The sequence below is a fragment of the Mixophyes fleayi genome, chromosome 11, assembly GCF_038048845.1.
Source record: "Mixophyes fleayi isolate aMixFle1 chromosome 11, aMixFle1.hap1, whole genome shotgun sequence".
NCBI lineage: Eukaryota > Metazoa > Chordata > Amphibia > Anura > Limnodynastidae > Mixophyes > Mixophyes fleayi.
The window spans coordinates 16486784-16514717 of NC_134412.1; the positions used below are offsets into that span (position 1 = coordinate 16486784).

At 40.8% G+C, this 27934-nt stretch overlaps 1 protein-coding gene across 1 annotated transcript in view; it reads right to left on the bottom strand.

Moving 5' to 3' along the window:
• The window catches only part of GRIK5 (glutamate ionotropic receptor kainate type subunit 5), a 188088-nt gene that overhangs the window by 64284 nt on the left and 95870 nt on the right, over window positions 1-27934 (bottom strand). Inside the window, exons 3-4 of the mRNA XM_075191084.1 lie at window positions 15267-15431; window positions 2204-2301 (exon numbers count right to left, since the gene is read on the bottom strand). Coding sequence (XP_075047185.1) covers window positions 2204-2301; window positions 15267-15431 — 263 coding nt within the window. The remainder of the gene's footprint in view (window positions 1-2203; window positions 2302-15266; window positions 15432-27934) is intronic.

Sequence of the window (27934 nt, forward strand, 5' to 3'; positions counted from 1 at the left end):
CGTTCAATTGGAAGTTATACATTATATTAGCGATAATATAATATAATGTAACATAACAACAACATCAAAGTAATACGTTACTTCAGTACGATACTATGTTGCATTCACTACCAAATCTTGGGTAGTTTGCACCTCTATGACCAGACCATAGCGTCGCTTCCACCACAAATACGTTTTTAATGTCTTTGTTTGCCCAAGGGAATTTTATATTAGTTTTTCATATCTGGACGGAGATCATTTTTTTGGGGGTTGCATATTATAAGAAAAAAAATACATATATAATTGTATTAGACAGCATAAAAAAAATCAGATTTCTAACATTCTCATTTGCATAATCTACATCCTAAGGGAAGTGCTAAAGGATATAAATAGGGCAGTAATTAAAAGAAAAAAGGTTATCATTGAATATACTGCTGGAATGAAATATAGTTCTCTTGAATTATTTAATCAAAAAGGTTGGTAGAAGATGAGCACACTTTAAAAATACATTTGAAAAACAAAACAAAACTCTTGTCAGCATCTCCCAGTTTTGATTAATCTTTGCCCCCCCCCCTCCTCCTCACTACTAAGGAACTACAAGTCCCAGCATGCTCGGCCAGCCATTAGGACTTGTGGTTTTACAACAGCTAGAGAGTAACTAAGTCTGCAGTAGAGTCTAGCTGGCAGTGTCTGCTGGGATTTGTAGTTCCACAACAGCTGGAGATCAATAGACTAAGTTCGCCAAGCCTGCATCAGGCTTTGGCTGGAAAGCTCGGACCCTCACCCTGTAATTACATAACAGTCCTAGTCGCAAGTTGTCTATCTTTGGTTTTCGACATTATTCTAATATGGGCAGATGTTTGTATTACCTATGGACGACGTTGTCTGGGAACGTAAATACAACTGTGATCAGCAAATTCCATGTAACCTGGGACATACATCTTATCTGTCAAACACTGACATTAACTGTGGGCTCCGTTTTTGTGGCCATTATTCTCACTTTAAACTTCGTATTTATGCAATAAAAAAAGCAACTTCTAACATTATTTATTATCTATATAGCCAGATATATTATACAAGGCTTTACAGAGGATATTTAATCATTTATATCTGCCTCTGCTCCATTGGAGCTTATAGCCCTCAAACATTCCAAAAAAGCATTATTCCCGGAGAAAGTGTCCTGTTGATAAATAAGCTCCTTTCTCCAATGATAAGGCTGTTTGTTTGTTTTTACGGCTGCTTCTCGTGGCTATAAAAATCCCCTATCGCTGCAATTTCTGGAAAAAAAAATGTCTCCAGGGCAGCCAATGAACCAGTATGGTACAGTAATGTACCAGTATGTTTTTAGGGTGTGCGAGAAAACCAGAACACATTGATGAAACCCATGTAAACACTGGGAGAACATACAAACTTCACACAGACAGGGCCCCTGGTTGAAACTGAACCCATGACCCCAGTAATGTGAAGCAGCAATGCTAACCACTCTGCCACTCACGGACAAATATTTATAGATAAGTTTGCAAATCACTATATAATGGAATCTAATCTTATCTGATCCTTACTGCTTCCTTTACTAGACTTACAATAAGAAAGAGAACTCTATTTCCCTAGAATATAGGTTTATTTTCAATATTCTAATTTCTTAAAAGTACATGAAAATGTGATATATGTAAATATTTAATGTAGCTATTTCATGTAGAGGAGAAAGTAGCATGCAAGATATAAGGCAACAATAAGCCAACGGCACTCAACATTTATTAGTTGACTGCCAACTGTCATGGTGCCATTGTTTGGGGACCCCCAAAAGATGTGTTTTTCAATACAATATATATCAAATCTTCGCAGAGAATCGCGTCATCTTTGCCCCGCCTCCTGCTGCAATAGGCCGAAAAGCATGTAATTTTGCAGAGGGGCGGGGCCTAATGACACATTTTCAGTGGTCACGCCCCCAGAGCCTGTTACTGAGATCCCCCACCCACCAGAGGGGGGATCTCAAAAGTAGGAAGTATGAGAAAAATCCCCCAGCACGCTGCTATGGCCAGTAAAAGAGCTGCCTTTCTACTTGTACAGAGAATTTATGTCATTCACATCAGTCCCTGCCCATTGAAGCTTACAGTCTAAATTCCCTAACACAGACACATTAGGGTTAATTTTGTGACCCTACAATTGACCTATAAGCATGTTTGCGGACATAATATTGTAGATTTCTCAGAGGTGTCCTTACCTCCTTCTCTCCACAAATATGGCTGACGGTGGATGCAGACGCTGGGCTGGCCGAGGGTCCCAGGACAGAGACCACCCCTTTCGGTAAAATTTGACACACTGCAAAAAAAACAAAGCAAAGAAAAAACCATAATAAATTATGAAAAAAGAGCCACAACCATTAATACCAAATTACTGTGACATTTGCCTGCCCTCTACTCCTCTCACTATTCCCCGTTTCACTGCAGAGCCACAGAAACGTCAATACACTTCACAGGCTTGACGAAACGTCGATGATTAATTCAGCATATTTATATAAATGTAGACACTGCTTGTGAACGGTCTCAGTGCAGGTGATAATGTGTGTGTCGATTTTATTCACCTCATTAATTTTCTCTCAGTTTATACTCCTTTTTTTTTTTTTTTTTACCTCAGATTATTGAACAGTCATTTCCATCATTGTTCGGCTGACTCTGTGTGTGTTTCATTTACAATGTAAACCTAGCTCCCTCTGACTAAACACAGGGGTCCAGGTCATATTTAATAATTATGTCCCGGGAATCGTGAATTTACCTAGCTCCAATGTTTTATGTCATCCTTCAGTTATACGCAGATCTAATAAGCGCCACTTAGGACAGAACACACTCAAGGCCAATTCGAACAGTGAGGGACCTCTATTCGGTCATTTATGAATACAAAATGCTATATAGGTAAAAAAAAAAAAAAAAGTGCTCTCAGGCTTACCAAAAACGTCATTATAGATTTTATGATTCTTCTCTTCACTTAGGTCAGACATGGTATAGGAAACGTGTACAACTTGTGTTCGTTTTTTATTTACTTTCTTATTGGAATGGATCACTGTGCTAATCTACATTCCCAAACTCGTCACAGGGTGACACGTTTTTGGTTCAAGTTGCAGGTGGTGTAGGAAATAAATATTTTCTGCATAGTAAACATTTAGGCATGCCGTGTAGGGTCTGCAAATCACACTGCTTCATAATCGTTGCTTAGTGTGAACTTGGCTTGGTCAACTTGTGTTTACATGAATTTGCCGTATGTAATGGCACCAAAAATGTGGTCATCTAATATATAAAAGCCTAGCGGCGTGTGTTAGTGTGTGTGTGTGTTTGTGGAAAAAACTACCGGGTGACAGAGTGCTCAAGCTGCAGCGCCACCTGCTGGGCGGAGTTATATACTACACTGACCTACTAAATTCTTAGCATTATCTTCTAATATATAAAAGCCTAGCGGCGTGTGTTAGTGTGTATGGAAAAAACTATTTTTTCAGAAAGGGCTCATCCAATTGACCTGAAATTTGGTATACTGACATTATTTTACAAAAAAATTATAATAGTGAAGTCAGTTAACTTCCATCATCCCCGCTTCCCCCTGTGGGAGGGGTAGTAAGGGCTAAATTTACGAGTTGAGAGCTCAAACTCATTTTTGTGAGGTAATTTTACCTCATGAACACACATGCTGTGTTAGTGTGTGTGTGTGTGTGTAAAAAACTACCGGGTGACAGAGTGCTCAAGCTGCAGCGCCACCTGCTGGGCGGAGTTATATACTACACTGACCTACTAAATTCTTTGCATTATCTAATATATAAAAGCCTAGCGGCGTGTGTGTGTGGCGATGAAGATGACAAGAACCTTTTTAACACCTTAAGTAGCTTGATTTGACTAGAATGCATGAGTATCATGCACGGGTTAACTTGTATATTATAACGGTGGTAAAAACGTTTGCACGGAAAACCTGTGGCAAAAAATAGACCAGGAGGAAATACGTGTGCAAAAATGTCATACTTTATTAAAAACTGCACTGAGCATTTTAATAAAAGACGCCTGTAAAGCACCTTGCGCTTGTGTTACGCCATGCTTGCCTACTCTGCCAGAATGTCCAAGATACTCTTGAATTTCGGGGGGTCCTGCAAAACTCAGGAAGGAGTAGTCACCCTCCAATATCCCGCTTCTGTTTCCTGTGAGGTGGGCGGAGCCTTGATGATGTAATCTGCATCATAAGGCCCCGCCTCCACTGCGTGAGAACGCAATTCACAGCAGTGTTCAGGGGCCTGAAGATGCAAATTGCACCATGGTGAAGAAGGGGGGGGCTATGATGACGGAAATGATGTCATCCCACTCCCTCACACTTGCCACTAGGACCCCATGGTTCAAAGAGTTGGCAAGTTTGTTATACACCGAGTCAGGACAAGCATAGGACAAGTGCTCACCTTTTCTGTGCAATTGCCTTTGGCTTTTCGGAGTTGTCCTGCTGATTAGCTCAACCACTTTGTCTGCTAAACCGTGTCCTGTGTTTCACCAAGGAGCATAGGGAGCAGAAAATGAAAGTGCCCCCTGCTTTATAGATAATCACTCCACTGATCACCATATTGCAAATTACAATACAATTTATAACTACTTTCATAAATGTCCCTCATGATCTGCACAAAAAGCGATCAGCAAAGACAAAACATGCTCAAATCATTTGTACCGGTACGGAATTAAAATTCCGCCAGTTTGAAGGCCTCAAATTATTCTCAGTTCAGTCAAGAATTTGAGCTTGTGGCTCACATTTGAGATTTTAGCCTGAGGTCCACGGTTTACATTCAAGTTTCTTAAAAATGTTCAACTATAAAATACTGCCTTCAGCTTAAATGGCTACATTTAAGAGCATTTTTAACAATTTTCCTTATTCAAAAAGTGAACATTACTAGGCCTAACATCTAGAAGTCTGCATATAAGACCAAGGTTCAGCATTCGCTTTGGAAAAGTGTTACAAAATCATACACATTGCAGCCATTAAGCTTGACCGTGATCCAACAGTCTCACATATTCTCGAACCTCAGGGATCGATGGTTTGAATCGACTAAACAATTGGCAGAATGACTCAAATGTTTGATCAATTTAAAAAAAAAAAAAATTGGCGAAAGTCTAAGAAGTTCGACCATGAATATTTTCGACTATGGTCAACCCGGTTCGCGCATGATAAGCCGGTTTGCAAATGTGGGAGTCAGTAGTAAAATATTTTTTCTCATTTAGAAATATTTTTTAAATAGTGTTTGAAAATAAAATATTTTAAAAGCACTAATTTTAACGCGAAAGGGAAACTGAAACCACCAACACTAACATGGAGTAACAATCCTTACACATAAATGGCGAAGCTCGACTATACAAAACATAATTATTATTTTTTTTTCTATGTTAAAAGAATATAGAGGCATTTGGTGCACCCTGCAAGAAGCAGCTGGTAACTTTCCATGCGTATAACCCAGAGATGAATGCCAGCCCAGCCTTAATAACGCAATGCTAATTCTTTATGGGAATTAACAGAAACTACAATAAGAGAAAAGAGATTTACAGCTCTGTGTTCTCTGTCGTCTGGGAGAGTGATGAGAGTCTAATACGATGACATCATTACTGGTAACCTGTTACAAGGGGGGATGCTGGCAAAACACAAACTCAGCGCTTTTTAGTAATGTGAATTTGAAATGCTATCTATCACATTATGCAGCTATGTTGCACCTGTAACCTAGCAAGCTATACATATATATAATAGTTAAGAGATGATCATAAAATCAATTTCACACGACAGTCTATTTAAATTTCTTGTACGGAACCCATTCATCAGCTGTTTCAACTTACAGCAATTTTTTAAACAGTGATTTAGTATAGACACGTTCATATGTAAGGTTGGCTATATAGTCCACATAATACAGCCCAATGATATTACAGAGCTTAATATAGACCCTTACAAACAGTATAAATGGCCACTTCAGCTCTACTCCAGGGGGTATATTTACTAAACTGCGGGTTTGAAAAAGTGGAGATGTTGCCTATAGCAACCAATCAGATTCTAGTTATCATTTATTTAGTACATTCTTCAAAATGACAGCTAAAATCTGATTGGTTGCTACAGGCAACATCTCCACTTTTTCACACCCGCAGTTTAGTGAATACAAAAAAACACAAGGTTCAGGCGCTAAAAATTGTATAAATTATGTGAACCTGGAGTAACTGCAGCTGTAAGTGGGAATATCATCATCATTTTATTTATATAGCTCCACTAATTCCACAGCGCTGTACAGTAGATCCATCTACCCCTGTACTTCTACTACAGAACTATAGCCCTGCAGTGTATATTGCAAATATTACAGCTGTTTCTTCTATGCTGATCATTCTAAATATTATAGTGCTGAAAATGGAGTTTGCTTAGGAGAATGCACTTCGTTTGGTTGCACTGAACAGCAGATTGTCAAGTCAATAGTAGCTCTTACAATATTAAGATTTTAAATCTTTAATTTCTAGACAACTAATTTAACTAGCAACATTAGAAATTTAGGATACATAAGAAAATGTGATAGTTATAGCACAGTTTAGTAAATATACCCCCTAGTGGGTGCCAGAAATTAATAAAGTATTTGAAATAGAGCCCAACAAGTGAGGGTGGACAGAAGTAAGTAATACCACCACCCACCAAGGAACGTTCTTTATATTGTACATTTGGCTTAAGGGGAACTGGAACTTAAACTCAAGTTTCAGTTCCCAGGAATTTAAGGCAACCAGTGACTAAAATTTATAGTGCAAAAAAAATGGACACTGGCATCTAAGGACTGGGCTTTGCGGGGCACATCTGCCCACCAGGTTCTAAGCAATATAACCCATACTTGGCCACCAGGGAAGGGCGATATACAGTAGACTGTGCTAAAAGGGGCTGTGCTCTGTTTTGAACACTAACAATCAATCAGTGGCTGACAATCAATCTTGATTATAATATAATATATTTATCAGTTATCTAATGTGAACATGCTTTTATGCATACATGCCCACTTTTAAGATTTCTCCCCCGGGGGCGAAGCTTAATGACGCAATTAAGCCCCGCCCCCTCCATTCACTCCCGTGAATTTCGCCAAATTTCGGGAGTTTTGCCTACTCTTCTGGGAGTCCGGGAGGACTCCCTGAAATTCGGGAGCCTCCCGGGAATTCCGGGAGAGTAGGCAGGCATGCTTTTATGCCATAATAAGAAAACTGATTGCTTATTTACTTGTTACCAGACTAAAACAGAGACAAAACTGCGCACGCCATGGAATGCACTTATAATTAGCTCAGTGTAGGTTCAAAAAATTGTCGCACTTTAAAATGCATTTTTCATTATGGTCTTCAATGTTTAAATAGTTGGTATACCATCTTAGCATACAGACTATTTTTCTATTTCTTTAAGGTCCAAAAATGATGCCCATGAGAGAATTTCCCACAGATAAATACAGAGACACCCGCACATAGGTCGGTCATTCCGGGCTGGGGAACGCACACCGTCCCCATATGAGACATTAAAATCACTGTGTCACAGTGTCTGATTTCACAGCTGTTAAGAAGCAGGCCTCAAGCCTGTACCACCAGCATCACCATGGCAACCGTTGGCAGTTCTTAATAAGAGACGCCAAGCGAATTAAACTTTACACTGTATCTCCTCAAACCTGCGACGCCAGCGAACTCAACCAGCAATAAAAGAGCTGCAAAAAACAGCATTAGCATTTATAATTTGTAGAAGCTTTAACGTGGGTATTATCAAAGACGACTGTGAGGGCCCTGAGCCTCTGATATTAAAATTTGGTCAAATTTAGGTTCTACTAATGCAACTAACATAATTTACTATCGCTGTTGCCTGTGCTGAATCTTTTGATGTGAAGGGCAGCGTCAGAAGGGAGTTTCGGTCGGAACACTGTGATTTTCTGACCACCAAACCACAACATTCTAAATCAAAGAATCCCGTCAGTCCTTGCACCATTGAAGTGAAAGGGGAACACCGTTTTCCCTGCTTCATGTAAGCTGGATGTTAAAGGCAGGGGCGCACGCAGGATTGTCAGGGGGTTCCCCCCCCAAAAAAAAAACACGCGAGAGCTGCTGAGCATGCGCCCGCGTATGCGCAGCAGCTCCGTTTCCCAGAAAGCAGCTCCGAGACCCAGAAACCCCCCCTGCGTGCGCCACTGATAGGTGAAGGTGTCCTTCATGTTACTTAGCAAGGAGGTGTCAAGCAAGCTGTGTGCTATAGTCAGCTAGACTGGATGGCTGCATCACAGCTCCGGAGCTGATGTTGATGACACAAACTCCACAGGGGTTAGCAGATGTAAAGTCCTTTTGAAGTTCCAAGTGAGATACTCTAGCATATACTATATAAATAGGAAAGGGAGTACATCAAAGAAATAATGTTCATAATTCATACTGCCATCGAAGACGGCATGTATGTATAATCAGTGAAGATAGGCCCTTAACACGTGTCGAAATTAAATACTAACTTCTTAGCGAAGATATTGCCCTAATAATATACCTCATACTTACCTACTTTCTTCAGCTCCCTTCCGGGAGCCAGCCAGTGGAGGGGGGCGTGAAGGGGCGGGGTGGCCGAAATCGCGTCATTTCGGCCCCGCCCCCTGTGACGTCATGACGCAAATTGCGTCATTTGACAGCGGGGGCGGGGCCAAACGCCGCGATTCACCGGGAATCGCGGCGTTTGGGATCTAATTCTGCCCACTTCACTAGGAAGTGGGGCACTTCCTAGTGAAGTGGGCAGAATTCGGGAGATTGCCACACTCGCCCGGGAGTCCGGGAGACTCTCACAAAATGCGGGAGTCTCCCGGACATTCCGGGAGAGTTGGCAAGTATGATATACCTAATACTGCCATATTTCATATGTAGCTGTGTGTTAATCTGTATGATCTATGAGAGTGTTGGCTAACCTGTGACACTCCAGGTATTGTGAAACTACAAGTCCCAGCATGCTTTGCCAATATATAGCAGCTTATTGCTGGAAGGGTATGCTGGGATTTGTAGTTTTACAACACCTGGAGTGTCACGGGTTAGCCAACACTGATCTATGATGGACATGCCAAGGAATATGTAATTTTTTAAGAATTCACACGGAATTGTGTGTGCAGTTGAAGTTTTAAAAGGCTGTCATAAAACCCTGTTAGCATACACACAGCCATCTCCTATTTACCTCACAGGAAAAGAGGGGTGAGTTGAAGGATCAGGTTTATAGGGTCACTGTGTTTTGTCAAATATTGTTATATTCCAGGAGTCTTGTTGGGGAATAGGTCCATATTCCTGTGTCCTCTGGTAACAGATAGGAAATTTGCATATGTTTATTTTCTTTTTCTGTACATCTCCTTTTTAATTTTATTTTTTAATTTTTTGGAAGAAACTGGCTTGCATAATTTTATATTACTGTCTGTTGTATTTTTTATCTTATTTATTTTATACATTAAGCATTGTGAGCATTTTCTCATATCATCATCATCATCATCATCATTTATTTATATAGCGCCACTAATTCCGCAGCGCTGTACAGAGAACTCATTCACATCAGTCCCTGCCCCATTGGAGCTTACAGTCTAAATTCCCTACTATAGACACACACTCACACACAGACAGACAGACAGAGAGGGAGAGACTAGAGTCAATTTGATTTCAGCCAATTAACCTTCCAGTATGTTTTTGGAGTGTGGGAGGAAACCGGAGCACCCGGAGGAAACCCACGCAAACACAGGGAGAACATACAAACTCCACACAGATAAGGCCATGGTTGGGAATCGAACTCATGACCCCAGTGCTGTGAGGCAGATGTGCTAACCACAAGGCCACTGTGCTCATATTATAAGGTCAGTCTCTGTGGGTTTAAGAAATTCATGTGCTAATTAAGCTTGGTCATACATTGCGGTAGATAAGTGAAAAACAGGGTATTATTTGGTTACTAATAACTCTGGTTGATTTAAAATTGTAATTCTACTTTGAGATAGTTTAGGGACTAACCAAAGTTTCCTGTAATACTACAACTCTTGAAACAAACCCTGGCGGTGTTAGAATTTGGGAATTAATAGTAAGTATGTGCTATAAACAGGGTATTTTAATAATTGCTAGACCGACCAGGTGGGTGGTCTGTGATTAACACTTTGTCAAACACACATCACCTAGGTGAGTGTTGTTTCGTGACCTGTGAGTTTTAAAGCGTACCCATAACCTACACAAAGTGGACGCAGACATGTTGTTGGTGGAACCAATATTTATGATAATGTAGCCTATCAATTCATTAGTCATTAGCTCCTCATGCTTCAGGGATATCCCTAGCTCCTAGTGAGCTGATGACTTCAATGCAGTGTTTTGTCTTATGTTTACATGTAATATGCATTAGAGATGGCATGTTGTGCATTTGCGGGCATAGGAGAAACATTTATTTTCAATGCATTTGTTTTATTACATGCTGTGATTGGGTTAAGGAGCGAACGCTCAATAGCCCGCCCCAGGACATGCTCATTAGACCAGAACCCTGCCCCATTCCTCTATAGCCAATGCAAAATGTTTGGGCTGACCCTTAGGCTGGGTACACACTACATTGTATAATACTACAGTGTATTCAGCCAATTATGGGGCCAATCAAATGATTAACGACCTTTGGCCTCGATATCTCATTAGTGTATTATTCCAAAGCGCATTATATTGTTTCATTTTATTTTTAAAGCAGACTAAAAATCTCATTCAATGATGGAACGATGTTGTTCCAATCCTGCAGTGTGTACGCACTCACAACCAGCAGTGTCCATAGATCTCTATGGAATGAGCAGAGTCACAATCTTTTCAGCCCATGGTTATGACAGATGAAGAGCACAGATCTGAAGGTAAATCGTGTGAAATGTGTTTAGTGTGTACACAGGAATCGGGACTATTTTTTTTTTAATGGTTGGTAAAATCGTTAAGGATATCACATCGGGAGAAATTTTGTATAGTGTGTACCAAGTAGAGATGCTCACTGACCCCCGTGAACTGGTTTTGGTTTTGGATCTGGATTAGCTTCGTGTTTTGATTTTGGCAAAACCGCCCTCGTGTGTTTTGGTTTTGGATTTTTTAGAAAAAGTCCTAAAATATGCTAAAATCACATAATTTTGCTCTTTTTTTTTTGTTCCTACATTATTATTAACCACAATAACACTCATTTCAAGTCATTTGCAGTCAATATTATTTCCATACACTTTCGGCCAAATACTGCAGCGACCTGGCTGGATGGTAAGCGACAGAGCAATGACACAAACACACCGCGGTTCCTAGCACATCTAGGACACAGTGGTACACAGCAGTGGCAGAAAAGAAAAATGGGGGTCTGCCCTCCCTCCCACCCACCATTATGTTGGACCTTAAAAAGGAATCCAAAACTCGTAAAATCCGACGACGTCACAATGACGTTTTGTCTCATTTTCAAATCCGAAAAACCGCGAAGGTTCGGGTATATTCGGTCCTCGGGAGACCGAACCTGAGCATCTCCAGTACCAAGCCTTATGAACAGAGTATGGGACAGTCTAAATTAAATGGAAGGGCTGGGGACTACTCAACTCTCAGACCTGTGTAAAAACAATAGTATAAAGGGAGGGCTAATAGTACATGTAAGCTGCTATATTCATTTGGCAATTCCTATTAGATGATACTTGTAATGATGCTTATCCCTTCACAGCTGTGTATCCGTGACCAGCAGATTAAAGGTCACAGTATAATCCTCCACTTGGCTCTCGGTTCTGAATCAAAGCTCTGCCAGCTACCCAGAAGTCCCGCTTCACAATACATGGCCAGGAAGTATTCAGCCATTGAGCAGTTCCAGGTGTTGGTGAACGGAGACTGGTGGTGGCAGCGATTACCCTTCAGAAAATGGGGACATCACATTGGGGTGCAGTTGTCAGTCGTTGAGTCTCTGGTTTGGGCAAACGGCGCCAGTGGGTGTAATCAATGACAATTTGTTCCTTGGAACCATCTAAACCACAAAACGTGGGGTGGGCATGGTAAACTCACCTTGTGTTACTTCTGTGAACACGTATAACCAAAACAGCCCCAGTGGACAAGCCCTTAAAGGAACCTTTATCTATGCAAAAAAAGTCAGATTTAACATTGTTTAAAAAGCTTCTCCCGACAATTCTTTGTTGGGTGTTTTACGTTCTTGCAACATTTATTGCAAAATAAAGCCACAGGGGGCATCCACTGTGCGCGACTGTCAGCCTTAGCTAGTTTGCCTAATACTTGTAAAGTGTGTTACAAACATGGAAATAACAAACATCAACTTTTATTCTGTTAAAAACAACCCTTTGCCGTTAACGAACCGCCTTGATTTAAGTTTATAGTACAACACAATGGCTTCTACCCTGCTGGTTTATTTTGGAGAATATTTATGAATCAATTGCAACTGTGCAAATCACAGGGAATAGTAAAAAAGAAACATAAAACACTTATATGGGTAATTAAAAAGAATATTTTTTTCTTTCCTGGTTGTTGGTCCTCTATATATTTTACTATTCTAGAATTAAGGCAAACTGGGGTGCTTAGGCAAAGGCGGTCATTGAGCAATGTTGCATAGTGTTATCTGGTCACAATCAGCCATTCTGCCGCTTGGCTGGGGTGCAAAGGGGTATTTGCCACACGGGCCAGTTCCATAGTGCTCTACCTTGGAATTGATTGCAAGCATTTTTTTACCCTTTAAAATTTTTTACATTTTCCTAACAGGCTGCTGAGCTGAGTCTCCCCCCTGCTAATTTACAAATTGTCAGCAAGCCCCTGTTTCCAGCCGTGTCCATTGTTGTATGAAGGAGCGGAACTTTAACAGCTGCGCTGGAAGAGGACCCTGATGTTTGTTGCCATAACTGCAGAACTGTCTATTTTCCATCCACATAGTTTTAAATTAATTTCCAGGGACACGTTGCTGCACAGATGCATCTAACCATAGCCCCATAAACAAGGCAACCTAGGCAGAGCTCCTTGGTGAAGTGCAGCCCTCATCAATAACATTCACTAAACATGCAATTGTTTTATTGCATATACTCATCTTTTCTATATATTAACTTGAAAAACCCAAAGAAGAAAAACAAATCATGACAGTAGCATTTTATATACAAATAAGAGACGTTATATCGCACAGTTGGTCAATATGGATACGAACATCAACTGGTAATTAGAAACAGTTGGTAACGATGCATCCAGCTGCTGTGTGAATCTTGTGAGAGCATGCTCCCAATTACGGGATGCAGTATTTTAAATAGGAATTAAATACCCAATACATGTTTTCCTGTTCTCCATCCGGTCTCACACATCTACTTTTTGCAAAATGTATAACCTTTACAATAATTAACGTTTATAAAAGTCATAAACAACGGCCATTTGGAGCAACGCCGTTAGAATGCAGGATTGATCGTTGATGCCGTCATCATTTTAGTCTAACCAGGATAAGTACAAAAATAAATAATATGTTAATGTATCGCAAAAGTTTCTTTTCACTTGTCCTGTTGTTGGTCAGTTAACCAGGGTTGCTGTGTTTAAGTACACAGGGATAGGATTTACCAAAGCTTCTAAAAAGTAACAGTGGCGGTGTTGCCTGTAGCAACCAATCAGACTCTAGCTACCGTGTTCTAGAATGTACTAGGTAAATGATTGATAGTTAGAATCTGATTGGTTGCTATGGGCAACACTCCATTTTTCAATTTTAGAATCTTTAAAAAATCTACAACAAAATGTCTGTTTAGCCGGATCATCTGACTTGATGAAATTTGTCAAATGGGCCATTACTATTATTATAATCATCATTTATTTATAAGGCAACACAAGGGATCTGCAGTGCTGCACTGTTTTATTTTTCATTTTATTTTATTCTATTCTTGTATATATTTTATAATTTTTTTGGTGTTTATTACATTCCTATATGCATTTTTTTACCATTTTTTTATCGTTATGTATTGTGGCTGTATATTGTCATATTAAATAAAATGAAACAATGCGATCTTAAAGGATTCACCTGTCCAACAATCCTGGTCGTTACAATGGTGCATCCCAAGTGTAAAGCGCTACGGGATTTGCCCCGTTAAGTAGGGGCAAGATGGGCTGGGGGGGCAGTAGATCATCTGGGGCTGGGTCACCTGCATTTTTTTCCCTTGAAAACGCTCCTAATAGGCTGCTGAGTCGAGTCTTAGATATGCTTCTGGGGATCTTTTCTGTTACATTCAGAGCTAGGACAGAGGAACGAAGCACAGATGGAGGGACTACGCAGGGAAATCACCAGTGCGCATGCATATAGAACATATATATTATGGAACATACTTGTCTACTCTCCCGGAATTTCCGGGAGGCTCCCAGACTCCCAGAAAAGTAGGCATTATCCCGGACTGTGATGGAGGCGGAGCTTAATGACGTGATTTTACATAAACATATATTTAAAGGAACAGAACCTAAAACATTTTGTTTTTCATGGTATTGTAAGAATCTTTATGTAATCAGTCTCGGTAGAGAACTCCAAAATCAACCCAGTTTAGGTCTAAAACAGGCAAAGGCCTGACCTCATACCTCTTTCTAGAGTAAAAGTTTAAAAGAGGCTTTCTCTTCTGTACGATACTCAGGGGAGTCCTTTAACGGACTCAGGAAACATAGTAAACAGTGAATGAAACAACACTGCTGCTTACTTCCCTGCTGTTTGGCAACTGCGATGAATTGTTCTCTGGTTCCTGTTCTGCTGTACGATAAATCAGTTTATTGCAAAAAACGCTCCTGGCGCCCTTTTTATCTCTCTCACATTTATAAGAAAAGATCTGCTAAAGTGACCTGCCAGTTCCTCCCAAAGGATGAAGTGAAGGCCATTCTGGGATGCCCGGAGAAAGAGATAGTAGATTTGTGGTGCTGCCATTAGCGGGGTCTGGAGTGTCGTAGAGAAACCCCCGAGGGGATTCACTCGCTGCATAATCATACAGTAGCGGCACCTGGTTTTCATTATACTACTTTGGAGTGAAATATATCACATCATCTCAGAGGATTTTCATCTTATTTAAACATAAATAGGACTATGCCCAAACGTTGAGTGTAGATTGTTTATATTCAGTACAGTAGTGCGGAATACAGATAACACAGCACTTAAATTACAGAAAATATTGTGTTTCCCAACCAACCATTTTTCCCCTGTTCTGTACCCCCAGAGACCACCCTCTAAAGTAGCCATTGTCAAGCACTGTTAGATTGGCTCTGAAAAATAGGCTGTGTACATGGCCATTGGCTCTTTAGAGAACATTGTCAAGCACTCACTTGTATCTGTAGTCTCGTACTGACTGTCTCTCTGCAACTCGAAGATCTCCACTTCTACGCGACCGCTGGACGCTCCTTGCGTGTGGCTGTTGATATGTTCGCGAGCGAGCGCCAACGCCAGTCTCTCTCCCCGACCACAAACAGTCTGATCGTCAAGAATGGCAGCTGTGGATAAAGAGACACATTAATATATAATCATCATCATCATCATCAACATTTATTTATATAGCGCCAGCAAATTCCGTAGCGCTTTACAATTGGGATATATATATATATATATATATATATATATATATATATATATAATCAATAGAGGCAGAGATTTCAGTTAGACAATAAATAGTTACACAAGGCTTGAGAAGGAAACAGTACAGACACACAAGACTATGGGGTCTGGTTATCAGGAAAAACAAAGATTTAGGACAGGCTTGTCCAACCTGCGGCCCTCCAGGTGTTTGTGAAACTACAAGTCCCAGCATGCCCTTCCAGCTATCAACTGGTTGTCTACTGGCAAAGCATGCTGGGGCTTGTAGTTTCACAACACCTGGAGGGCCGCAGGTTGGACAGGCCTGATTTAGGACTTCTCGCTATTTCTCCCCTGGACTGTTGGAGACTTTCGATGGCTATTGTTGACAATAGCCATCACCGGTGGCCTTTGAGGAAGCCTTACCATGGAGAGCGTCAGTACAAGTACCACCATTGTTCGCCTAACACTACCGCCATCTCAGGATGACATTAGCAGAGGAAGTACTTTGAAGAAAGGATTTCTTTAAGTAAATCCTTTCTTTGAATAAATGCTCCAATACAATTACATTTTTTTTTTTTTATATTTTTTAAACAAATATATATATTTATTTATTCATGAAAGGAAAACTGGAAGCTCGAGTGCTCATGCGCAATCCGGCAAGTCGGTATCACGGAGGAGCTGAGCAGCATTTATTTTTCCATGTCTTGAACTGGAAATGTGGTTTTATGTTCCAGTTTCACTGTCTAAATGCAAAACAAAATAAAAAAAAAGTAAAAACATTTTTAAAAAATGTTAAATATTTTATATATATATAAAATATAAGGCAAATATTATCCAAAACTTACATTTTATCTACTACTTTTGTTTGGTGTTTGATAATATCTCCTTTCTTAGACAGTAGCCCAGTTTATTTTAACATCTTACAGCCTGAAAAATAATTTTTTATTGCAATAATAAAATATATATCTGTTAACATCACACTGAAAAATGCAGCAAAACCGGGGGTGGTGGTTTTGGGGGGCTTGTCGGTAACAATGAAATCACCACCAGCAGCCGCTTCTATGATGTCTAGAGTAAAGAGACCTATGGGAGTTTATGTGGATAGTACGGATTGTTATCCGTTGATAAAGAGTCCTATGGTCCCTTTAAGGTAGGTCTGTGTACACAAAGTACCAGGTTAGTGGACACAGCTGACTCTTGGGGCTAGATTTACTAAACTGTGTGTTTGAAAAAGTGGAGATGTTGCCTATAGCAACCAATCAGATTCTAGTTATCACTTATTTAGAACATTCTACAAAATGACAGCTAGAATCTGATTGGTTGCTACAGGCAACATCTCCGAACCTGTTTAATAAAATGAAGAACCACTTCCCCTTTTTACTATAAATATCAGTGACTTTCACAGCTGTAGCTCTATTTAAGGTACGGTGACCTCAGAAATGGTCTTTGCCCATTTGCGCCTACCACAGGGGAAAGCGTATGTTTTTCCTGGCAATAGAGCTCTTAATGCATTGCCTTATCCATCAGCAGGGCATCAGACAAACCCTTCAGTGTGAAGTGTCATCGGTGAGGCTACCTGTGCTGTTGCTGTGATGCCTTTATTGGTAATGCCATATTTATACTTAGAATAATGCAATACTGTTTAAATAATATTATTGCACTAATTAACTTTATTGGTGTATGTAAAACACACACACATATATATATATATATATATATATATATATTAGAGGTGCTCAGGCTCAGTTCCTCGAAAACCGAACACACCCAAACTTAGGGGATCCGAGTACTGAGCCGAGTCGGCTCGGTACTTTTGCGCTTTTTCGGAGTCCAAAACGAGGCAAAGCGTCATTGTGACGTCGTCCATTCTCGGATCTCGTGAGTTTTTAATTCCTCTTTAAGATCCAACACCACGGAGGGTGGGAGGGAGGGTTGACCCCCATTCTTCTTTTCTGCCACTGCTGTGTACCAATGTGTCCTAGATGTGCTAGGAACTGCCGTGTGTTTGTGTCATTGCTCTGTCTCTTACCATCCAGCCAGGTCGCTGCAGTATTTGTCCGAAAGTGTATGAAAATAACATTGTGACCTGTGAGGTGGTCAAAATTGACTGCAAATAACTTGAAATTAGTGTTATTGGGGTTAATAATAATGTAGGAACAGAAAAAGAGCAAAATTATGTGATTTTAGCCTATTTTAGGATTTTGTCTAAAAAATGCAAAACCAAAACACATGAGGGTGGATTTGCCAAAACCTAAAACCAAAACACAAAGCTAATCCAGATCCAAAACCAAAACCACTTCACGGGGGTCATTGAGCATCTCTATATAACATCACCTATGTGTATATATATTAAACTTTAAATATTTTTAATACTGGAACTGAAAGCCCAACTATCACTGCCTTCCAACATTCCAGTACTCGGCCTCAGGACAGGGGGCAGTCCCTTACTTAGCGTACGTTGAGTATTTAGGAGTGTGTACACATCCCCTGTAGATGTAACTTGCCGAGACTTGGACAAATCCCAGATATGCTTCTGAAGAGGCTGGTAGGTACCGTAAGCTTGGTGTAAAGGTAATTGATGTTGATGATGAAGACGACGATGACACTCGCTGAACTATTGACCAGCCTCTGATTGGCTGTGTGCGTATTGACAATTCCAGCTGACTAACACTATCTCTGTACACTGTAGATGGGTATCATGTAATAAAGCGTATCTGTACACCTGACGTATGCCTGAAGCATAAATACTACCGTATATTGAATTGGATGTATTTTGAGATATTCATGTCAGACCGCAGTTTTTGCAAAGAAATTTCAATGTGTGGGATGTACCAAATACAGAGAGACCTCAGTGGTGGATCCTCTCTACAACTACAGGAATCTGAGAATTCTCTTAAACAAATGTCTTCAATGGAACAAATGTACATGTTATACCATATACTATTCAAAGTCCTTATTTAGGAGCTAACAATATTTTTGTCAGTTTTTAGTTAGTGAACACGTTATTACATGAGAGTGACAGAGTGAGCGCTTTATTACATGAGAGTGACAGAGTGAGCGCTTTATCACATGAGAGTGACAGAGTGAGCGCTTTATTACATGAGAGTGACAGAGTGAGCGCTTTATTACATGAGAGTGACAGAGTGAGCACTTTATCACATGAGAGTGACAGAGTGAGCGCTTTATTACATGAGAGTGACAGAGTGAGCGCTTTATTACATGAGAGTGACAGAGTGAGCGCTTTCTTACATGAGAGTGACAAAATGAGTGCTCTATTATATGAGAATGACAGAGAGAGCGCTTTATTACATGAGAGTGACAGAGTGAGCGCTTTATTACATGAGAGTGACAGAGTGAGCGCTTTATTACATGAGAGTGACAGAGTGAGCACTTTATTACATGAGAGTAAGAGAGAGAGAGAGCGTTTTATTACATGAGAATGACAGAGTGAGCGCTATATTACATGAGAATGACAGAGTGAGCGTTTTATTACATGAGAATGACAGAGAGAGCACTTTATTATATGAGTGACAGAGTGAGCTCTTTTTTACATGAGAGTGACAGAGTGAGCGCTATATTACACGAGAATGACAGAGTGAGCGCTTTATTACATGAGAATGACATAGTAAGGGTCCTATTTATGAAAGGGAGAAAAGCCTCTTCTCCATCAAATCACACATGGTTTTTTTTTACAGGAGAAAGTGCTTCTCCCAATTAATCAAAGTATTCTGACCAGTGATAGCAGTCGTCGGGTATCAATGACGACGGATTTTCCCTGGCAAAATATGGGGAAGTCTATCACTATCTCCATCTCAGGATGACAATAGCAGAGGATCATTACAGGATGAAATGCTTTATTATTTAAACTATTTTTTCCAATTTGAAAATATATATATAAAAATTATTTATAAATATTTTTATTTTTTTTATTTTTTTATTCTTCCAGTTCCAAGCCGGGAAACACATGTACTCATACATTCCACTGGAGTCTTCCTACCTCTCCCAGACGGCATAGCTGGGCACTACAGCATAACTAAGCTGCTCAGGCGATATTTTAATGGTAAATTTCATCAATAATAGATTAAAATCTACATTATGACCGACCCGTGAGTGCTTTCTTACATAAGAGAAGCTGAATGATAACATGTTGTTTCACATGCAGGTGACAAAGAGAGTGTTGCAAGAGACTGATAGAAATCTTAACAACGCAATTATGATACAAAGACACCTAACACAAAAGACTGACAGAGAGTATACCATTATTGACAACAGTGTTTCATTACATGCGACTGGAAAAGGGAGCGTATCGTTACATGAGACTGACAAATAGTCTGCAGCAAATGACCTGCAAGGCCTTCATTGTTAATGTGTAGGCTGGCAATCAGGAACCCAATAGCTTAAACACTATAGTAAATATTAGCAATCAAAAAAGTGTTTTACATGTACAGAATGACACATAAAAGAAACAGAAGACTGACAAATACAAACATTATAGCAAGAGACTGGAACACGAGAGCGTTGTAGCAAGACACTGGTAAACAAGAGTATTATAATAAGATGACACTGGTAAACAAGAGTGTCATAAGATGACACTGGCAAACAAGAATGTTATAGGATGACACTGGTAAACAAGAATGTTATAGGATAACACTAGTAAACAAGAGTGTTATAAGATGGCACTGGTAAACAAGAGTGTCATAAGATGACACTGGTAAACAAGAGTGTCATAAGATGACACTAGTAAACAAGAGTGTTATAAGATGACGCTAGTAAACAAGAGTGTTAAAAGATGACACTAGTAAACAAGAGTGTTAAAAGATGACACTAGTAAACAAGAGTGTTAAAAGATGACACTAGTAAACAAGAGTGTTAAAAGATGACACTAGTAAACAAGAGTGTTATAAGATGACACTGGTAAACAAGAGTGTTATAAGATGACACTAGTAAACAAGAGTGTTATAAGATGACACTAGTAAACAAGAGTGTTATAAGATGACACTGGTAAACAAGAGTGTTATAAGATGACACTAGATAACAAGAGTGTTATAAGATGACACTAGTAAACAAGAGTGTTATAAGATGACACTAGTAAACAAGAGTGTTATAAGATGACACTGGTAAACAAGAGTGTTATAAGATGACACTAGATAACAAGAGTGTTATAAGATGACAATGGTAAACAAGAGTGTTATAAGATGACACTGGCAAACAAGAATGTTATAGGATGACACTGGTAAACAAGAATGTTATAGGATAACACTAGTAAACAAGAGTGTTAAAAGATGACACTAGTAAACAAGAGTGTTAAAAGATGACACTAGTAAACAAGAGTGTTAAAAGATGACACTAGTAAACAAGAGTGTTAAAAGATGACACTGGTAAACAAGAGTGTTATAAGATGACACTAGTAAACAAGAGTGTTATAAGATGACACTAGTAAACAAGAGTGTTATAAGATGACACTGGTAAACAAGAGTGTTATAAGATGACACTAGATAACAAGAGTGTTATAAGATGACACTAGTAAACAAGAGTGTTATAAGATGACACTAGTAAACAAGAGTGTTATAAGATGACACTGGTAAACAAGAGTGTTATAAGATGACACTAGATAACAAGAGTGTTATAAGATGACAATGGTAAACAAGAGTGTTATAAGATGACACTAGTAAACAAGAGTGTTATATCAATACAATGGTAAACAAGAGTGTTATAAGATGACACTGGTAAATAAGAAGACACAAATAAACAAGAGTGTTATATTTAGACAATGGTAAAAAAGATTGTTATATCAAGACACCGGCAAACAAGAGTTATAAGAAGACAATGGTAAACAACAGTAGGCAGGAAGCAGAAGAGTGATCAAGCATGAACTAGAGACTAGTAAACAAGATTGTTATACCTAGAGACTAGTAAACAAGAGCATTAATCAGACACTGGTAAATTAGAGTGTTATAACTATATATATATTGGCTAAACAACACTATTACAACTAGAGACTGGCAAAAAAAAAACCAGCTGTATAGCTAGAGTATCATAACTGTAGCCTGGCAAACGTGTGCATTATAATCAGAGTGGGATAAACAACAGCATTATATCACAACACTGACAGCCAAATGACTGGTGATATAAGAAACTGGCAATATGATAGTGTTATTTCAACAAATGATAGAACTGACAAACCATGTACATTACCGTAAATTATATAATGAAGACTGAGGAGCAGGATAGAGACAGAGTTATTATAGTTCTAGAAGTAAGAGAATTACTGAGCTCAGAAAAGAGAAAGATCGTTACTGAGATCAGAAGAGAGGAAGGGAGCGTAACTGGGATCAGAAGAGAAGAAGGGAGTGTTACTGGGATCAGAAGAGATGAAGGGAGCGTAACTGGGATCAGAAGAGAGGAAGGGAGTGTTACTGGGATCAGAAGAGAGAAAGGGAGTGTTACTGGGATCAGAAGAGAGAAAGGGAGTGTTACTGAGATCAGAAGAGAGCAATGGGAGTGTTATGGGGATCATAAGAGAGAAAAGGAGTGTTACTTGGATCAGAAGAGAGAAAGTGGGCGCTACTGAGACCGGAAGAGATATAGGGAATTTTAACGGGATCAGAAGAGAGAAAGTGGGCGCTACTGGGATCAGAAGAGATATAGGGAATGTTAACGGGATCAGAAGAGAGAAAGGGAGTGTAACTGGGATCAGAAGAGATATAGGGAATGTTATCGGGATCAGAATAGAGAAAGGGAGTGTAACTGGGATCAGAAGAGAGGAAAGGTAGGGTTACTCGGATCAGAAAAGAGAAAGGGAGTGTTACTTGGATCAGAAGAGAGAAAGGAGGTGTTACTGAGATCAGAAGAGAGAAAAGGAGTGTAACTGGGATCAGAAGAGAGAAAGGGAGTGTTACTGAGATCAGAAAAGAGAAAGGGAGTGTTACTGGGATCGGAAGAGAGAAAGGGAGTGCAACTGGGATCAGAATAGAGCAATGGGAGTGTAACTTATCAAAAAAGAGAAAGGGAGTGTTACAGGGATCAGAATAGAGAAAGGGAGTGTAACTGGGATCAGTAGAGAGAAAGGGAGTGTTACGGGGATCAGAAGAGAGAAAAGGAGTGTTACTTGGCTCAGAAGAGAGAAAGTGGGCGCTACTGAGATCGGAAGAGAGAAAAGGAGTGAAATTGGGATCAGAAGAGAGAAAGAGAGTGTTACTGGGATTAGAAGAGAGAAAGGGAGTGTTACTGAGATCAAAAGAGAGAAAGGGGGCGTTACTGGGATCGGAAGAGAGAAAGGGAGTGCAACTGGGATCAGAATAGAGCAATGGGAGTGTAACTGGGATCAAAACAGAGCAATGGGAGTGTAACTGGGATCAGAAAAGAGAAAGGGAGTGTTACCAGGATCAGAAGAGAGAAAAGAAGTGAAATTGGGATCAGAAGAGAGAAAGGGAGTGTTACTGGGATCAGAAGAGAGAAAGGGAGTGTTACTGAGATCAGAAGAGAGAAAGGGGGCGTTACTGGGATCAGAAGAGAGAAAGGGAGTGTTACTGAGATCAGAAGAGAGAAAGGGGGCGTTACTGGGATCGGAAGAGAGAAAGGGGGCGTTACTGGGATCGGAAGAGAGAAAGGGAGTGCAACTGGGATCAGAATAGAGCAATGGGAGTGTAACTGGGATCAAAAAAGAGACAGGGAGTGTTACCGGGATCAGAAGAGAGAAAGGGAGTGTAACTGGGATCAGTAGAGAGAAAGGGAGTGTTACGGGATCATAAGAGAGAAAAGGAGTGTTACTTGGATCAGAAGAGAGAAAGTGGGCGCTACTGAGATCGGAAGAGATATAGGGAATGTTAACGGGATCAGAAGAGAGAAAGGGAGTGTTACTGAGATCAGAAGAGAGAAAGGGGACGTTACTGGGATCGGAAGAGAGATAGGGAATGTAACTGGGATCAAAACAGAGCAATGGGAGTGTAACTGGGATCAGAAAAGAGAAAGGGAGTGTTACCAGGATCAGAAGAGAGAAAGGAGGTGTTACTGAGATCAGAAGAGAGAAAAGGAGTGAAATTGGGATCAGAAGAGAGAAAAGGAGTGAAATTGGGATCAGAAGAGAGAAAGGGGGCGTTACTGGGATCAGAAGAGAGAAAGGGAGTGTTACTGAGATCAGAAGAGAGAAAGCGGGCGTTACTGGGATCGGAAGAGAGAAAGGGAGTGCAACTGGGATCAGAATAGAGCAATGGGAGTGTAACTGGGATCAAAAAAGAGACAGGGAGTGTTACCAGGATCAGAAGAGAGAAAGGGAGTGTAATTGGGATCAGTAGAAAGGGAGTGTTACGGGGATCAGAAGAGAGAAAGGGAGTGTTACTGAGATCAAAAGAGAGAAAGGTGACGTTACTGGGATCGGAAGAGAGATTGGGAATGTAACTGGGATCAAAACAGAGCAATGGGAGTGTAACTGGGATCAGAAAAGAGAAAGGGAGTGTTACCAGGATCAGAAGCGAGAAAGGAGGTGTTACTGAGATCAGAAGAGAGAAAAGGAGTGAAATTGGGATCAGAAGAGAGAAAGAGTGTTACTGGGATTAGAAGAGAGAAAGGGAGTGTTACTGAGATCAAAAGAGAGAAAGGGGGCGTTACTGGGATCGGAAGAGAGAAAGGGAGTGCAACTGGGATCAGAATAGAGCAATGGGAGTGTAACTGGGATCAAAACAGAGCAATGTGAGTGTAACTGGGATCAGAAAAGAGAAAGGGAGTGTTACCAGGATCAGAAGAGAGAAAGAAGGTGTTACTGAGATCAGAAGAGAGAAAAGGAGTGAAATTGGGATCAGAAGAGAGAAAGGGAGTGTTACTGGGATCAGAAGAGAGAAAGGGAGTGTTACTGAGATCAGAAGAGAGAAAGGGGGCGTTACTGGGATCGGAAGAGAGAAAGGGGGCATTACTGGGATCGGAAGAGAGAAAGGGAGTGCAACTGGGATCAGAATAGAGCAATGGGAGTGTAACTGGGATCAAAAAAGAGACAGGGAGTGTTACCGGGATCAGAAGAGAGAAAGGGAGTGTAACTGGGATCAGTAGAGAGAAAGGGAGTGTTACGGGGATCATAAGAGAGAAAAGGAGTGTTACTTGGATCAGAAGAGAGAAAGTGGGCGCTACTGAGATCGGAAGAGATATAGGGAATGTTAACGGGATCAGAAGAGAGAAAGGGAGTGTTACTGAGATCAGAAGAGAGAAAGGGGACGTTACTGGGATCGGAAGAGAGATAGGAAATGTAACTGGGATCAAAACAGAGCAATGGGAGTGTAACTGGGATCAGAAAAGAGAAAGGGAGTGTTACCAGGATCAGAAGAGAGAAAGGAGGTGTTACTGAGATCAGAAGAGAGAAAAGGAGTGAAATTGGGATCAGAAGAGAGAAAGGGGGCGTTACTGGGATCAGAAGAGAGAAAGGGAGTGTTACTGAGATCAGAAGAGAGAAAGGGAGTGTTACTGAGATCAGAAGAGAGAAAGGGAGTGTTACTGAGATCAGAAGAGAGAAAAGGGACGTTACTGGGATCGGAAGAGAGATAGGGAATGTAACTGGGATCAAAACAGAGCAATGGGAGTGTAACTGGGATCAGAAAAGAGAAAGGGAGTGTTACCAGGATCAGAAGAGAGAAAGCGGGCATTACTGGGATCGGAAGAGAGAAAGGGAGTGCAACTGGGATCAGAATAGAGCAATGGGAGTGTAACTGGGATCAAAAAAGAGACAGGGAGTGTTACCGGGATCAGAAGAGAGAAAGGGAGTGTAACTGGGATCAGTAGAAAGGGAGTGTTACTGAGATCAGTAGAGAGAAAAGGAGTGAAATTGGGATCAGAAGAGAGAAAGGGGGCGTTACTGGGATCAGAAGAGAGAAAGGGAGTGTTACTGAGATCAGAAGAGAGAAAGCGGGCGTTACTGGGATCGGAAGAGAGAAAGGGAGTGCAACTGGGATCAGAATAGAGCAATGGGAGTGTAACTGGGATCAAAAAAGAGACAGGGAGTGTTACCGGGATCAGAAGAGAGAAAGGGAGTGTAACTGGGATCAGTAGAAAGGGAGTGTTACGGGGATCAGAAGAGAGAAAGGGAGTGTTACTGAGATCAAAACAGAGAAAGGTGACGTTACTGGGATCGGAAGAGAGATCGGGAATGTAACTGGGATCAAAACAGAGCAATGGGAGTGTAACTGGGATCAGAAAAGAGAAAGGGAGTGTTACCAGGATCAGAAGCGAGAAAGGAGGTGTTACTGAGATCAGAAGAGAGAAAAGGAGTGAAATTGGGATCAGAAGAGAGAAAGGGAGTGTTACCGGGATCAGAAAGGTTTTAGGAGGCAGAATGATAAACAGCCTCAAAAAATGCCCAGTCTCCATTTAGCATGTTTGTATCCCACTCTCCCACTGGTTGTTATTATGAGAAAACACCAACAGATTACATAGCGCTGTACGTTATTGTCATACAACTAAATGACGTACAATGTCAGGAAACAGCAGGTAAGATGGCCCTGCCAAAATGAGCTTACAATCTAGGAGATGTGGGGGAACAATTAATACATAAGGTATAATAACAAACATCAGCATCCGGCCAAACTTATCATCGACCAACACTATAATCACAACACACCAGCGTTTAATACCGGGGGTATATTTACTAAAGTGCAGGTTTGAAAAAGTGGAGATGTTGCCTATAGCAACCAATCAGATTCTAGCTGTCATTTTGTAGAATGTACTAAATAAATGATAACTACAATCTGATCGGTTGCTATAGGCAACATCTCCACATTTTCTAACTCACACTTTAGTAAATATGCCCCCAGATATATGTAACAGCTAAGACACATGCTAATATTGGGTAAAAGACACAGGAAAATTCCTAATTATTTGGGTCCAGTCATCCGCTCGGTCTTTCTGTCACTGATTGAGCATGTTTTAGGAGAGCAGATACTTTAAATCACTGACAAGCCATGACAGAAGGGTTATTTATGAATGAAGTCTATCCCTCTCTTTTCTTTGCAAACCCAATTTAGCCCTGTGCTGTGTAGGGAGAGAGCAGCCATGGATGAGGGGGAGGAAGGGGCTGGTGGATCCTTTGAAGCTTTTCATCTCTTTTCTTTATTCGGAATTTATTACATTTCTTTGTTCTGGATTTTTTGATATGTTAATTCTCACAAATTGTACAGTATTAAATGTGTGTCTTTTTATTACAGCTTTTATGAGCGGAGCAGTAGAACACAAAACACATAAAAGACACCCCCCCACCCTTGTAATAACCTTTCCCCGCAGCCTCCTCCTCTGATGCAGCATAATTATAGGAAAATCTTTAAGGTACCTTTCTCATTACTCCTATAACAGGGGCAGCTGGTAATCATGGACACACAGCACTCTTACTTGTAGAATATGACCCTTCTATTAATGGAAAGCTGTCACCCTCGCATATTAAACCCACACAGTTTAATGTATTAAAAACATAAAGGAACCTTTCTACTTTCTTTTCATTTCAATCCTGAAAGCTACAGTGGAGAAAGCCATGTTTGTTTTTATTAGACTCTATCCGATACTTACCAACTTTCTGTTCCTCTCCTCCGTCACCTTAGCTCCTTACCCTGTCGCGATTTGTGGCACGGCAAGGCGGGGGCGGGGCTTTGAGGACGACAATCACGTCATTATGTTCTGCCTCCGCACTGGATCCGGGAGGGTGCCTAGTCAGCATATCGATGCCGACTACCCTGACAAGACTTACCCCGATGTCTTCACACCGAAGGGCTCCTTCCCGACGAGGCTGCTGGACGACTGATGGGTCCACCAACTGCAAGCAATCGCGATGAATGAAGAAGCCGGCAAGACTTGTTGACGTCACTGGGAACCACGTTATCGGTGCTGTTAAGGGGGTAATGCAAGTATGCGGCCATGGACAATGTACAACGCTTTGTAAAGTACATTGTCCATGACCGTATACTTACAATACCCCCTTAACAGCACCGATAACATCGTTGCGGTTCCCAGTGACGTCATCAAGTCGTGCCGGCTTCTTCATTCATCGCGATTGCTTGCAGTCGTGGGGACCCTCAGTCATCCTGCAGCCTCGTCGGGAAGGAGTCCTTCGGTGTGAAGACGTCGGGGTAAGTCTTGTCGGAATAATCAGCATCATTATTCCGTACCCCACCCGGTGTCTGCTCGTGCGGGAGGTTTGTTCGAAATTCGGGATCCTACCGGACATTCTGGGAAAGAAGACAAGTATGCTGTATCCTCAGATCTCTAAACATGCAAGTCCTTGGCAGCGGGACAGGGGCTGTGGTCACTCCCCCAGAAGGCTGCCTAGTGCTGCAAATCGCTCTGCAAAGTGCTAGGCTGCCCATCAGCTATCTCTGGTTTCCCAACATTTCCACTCCCAGGACAAACATGTCCCCAGAAGGGACAGCTGGACAGAAGCCTAAATTTGGGACTG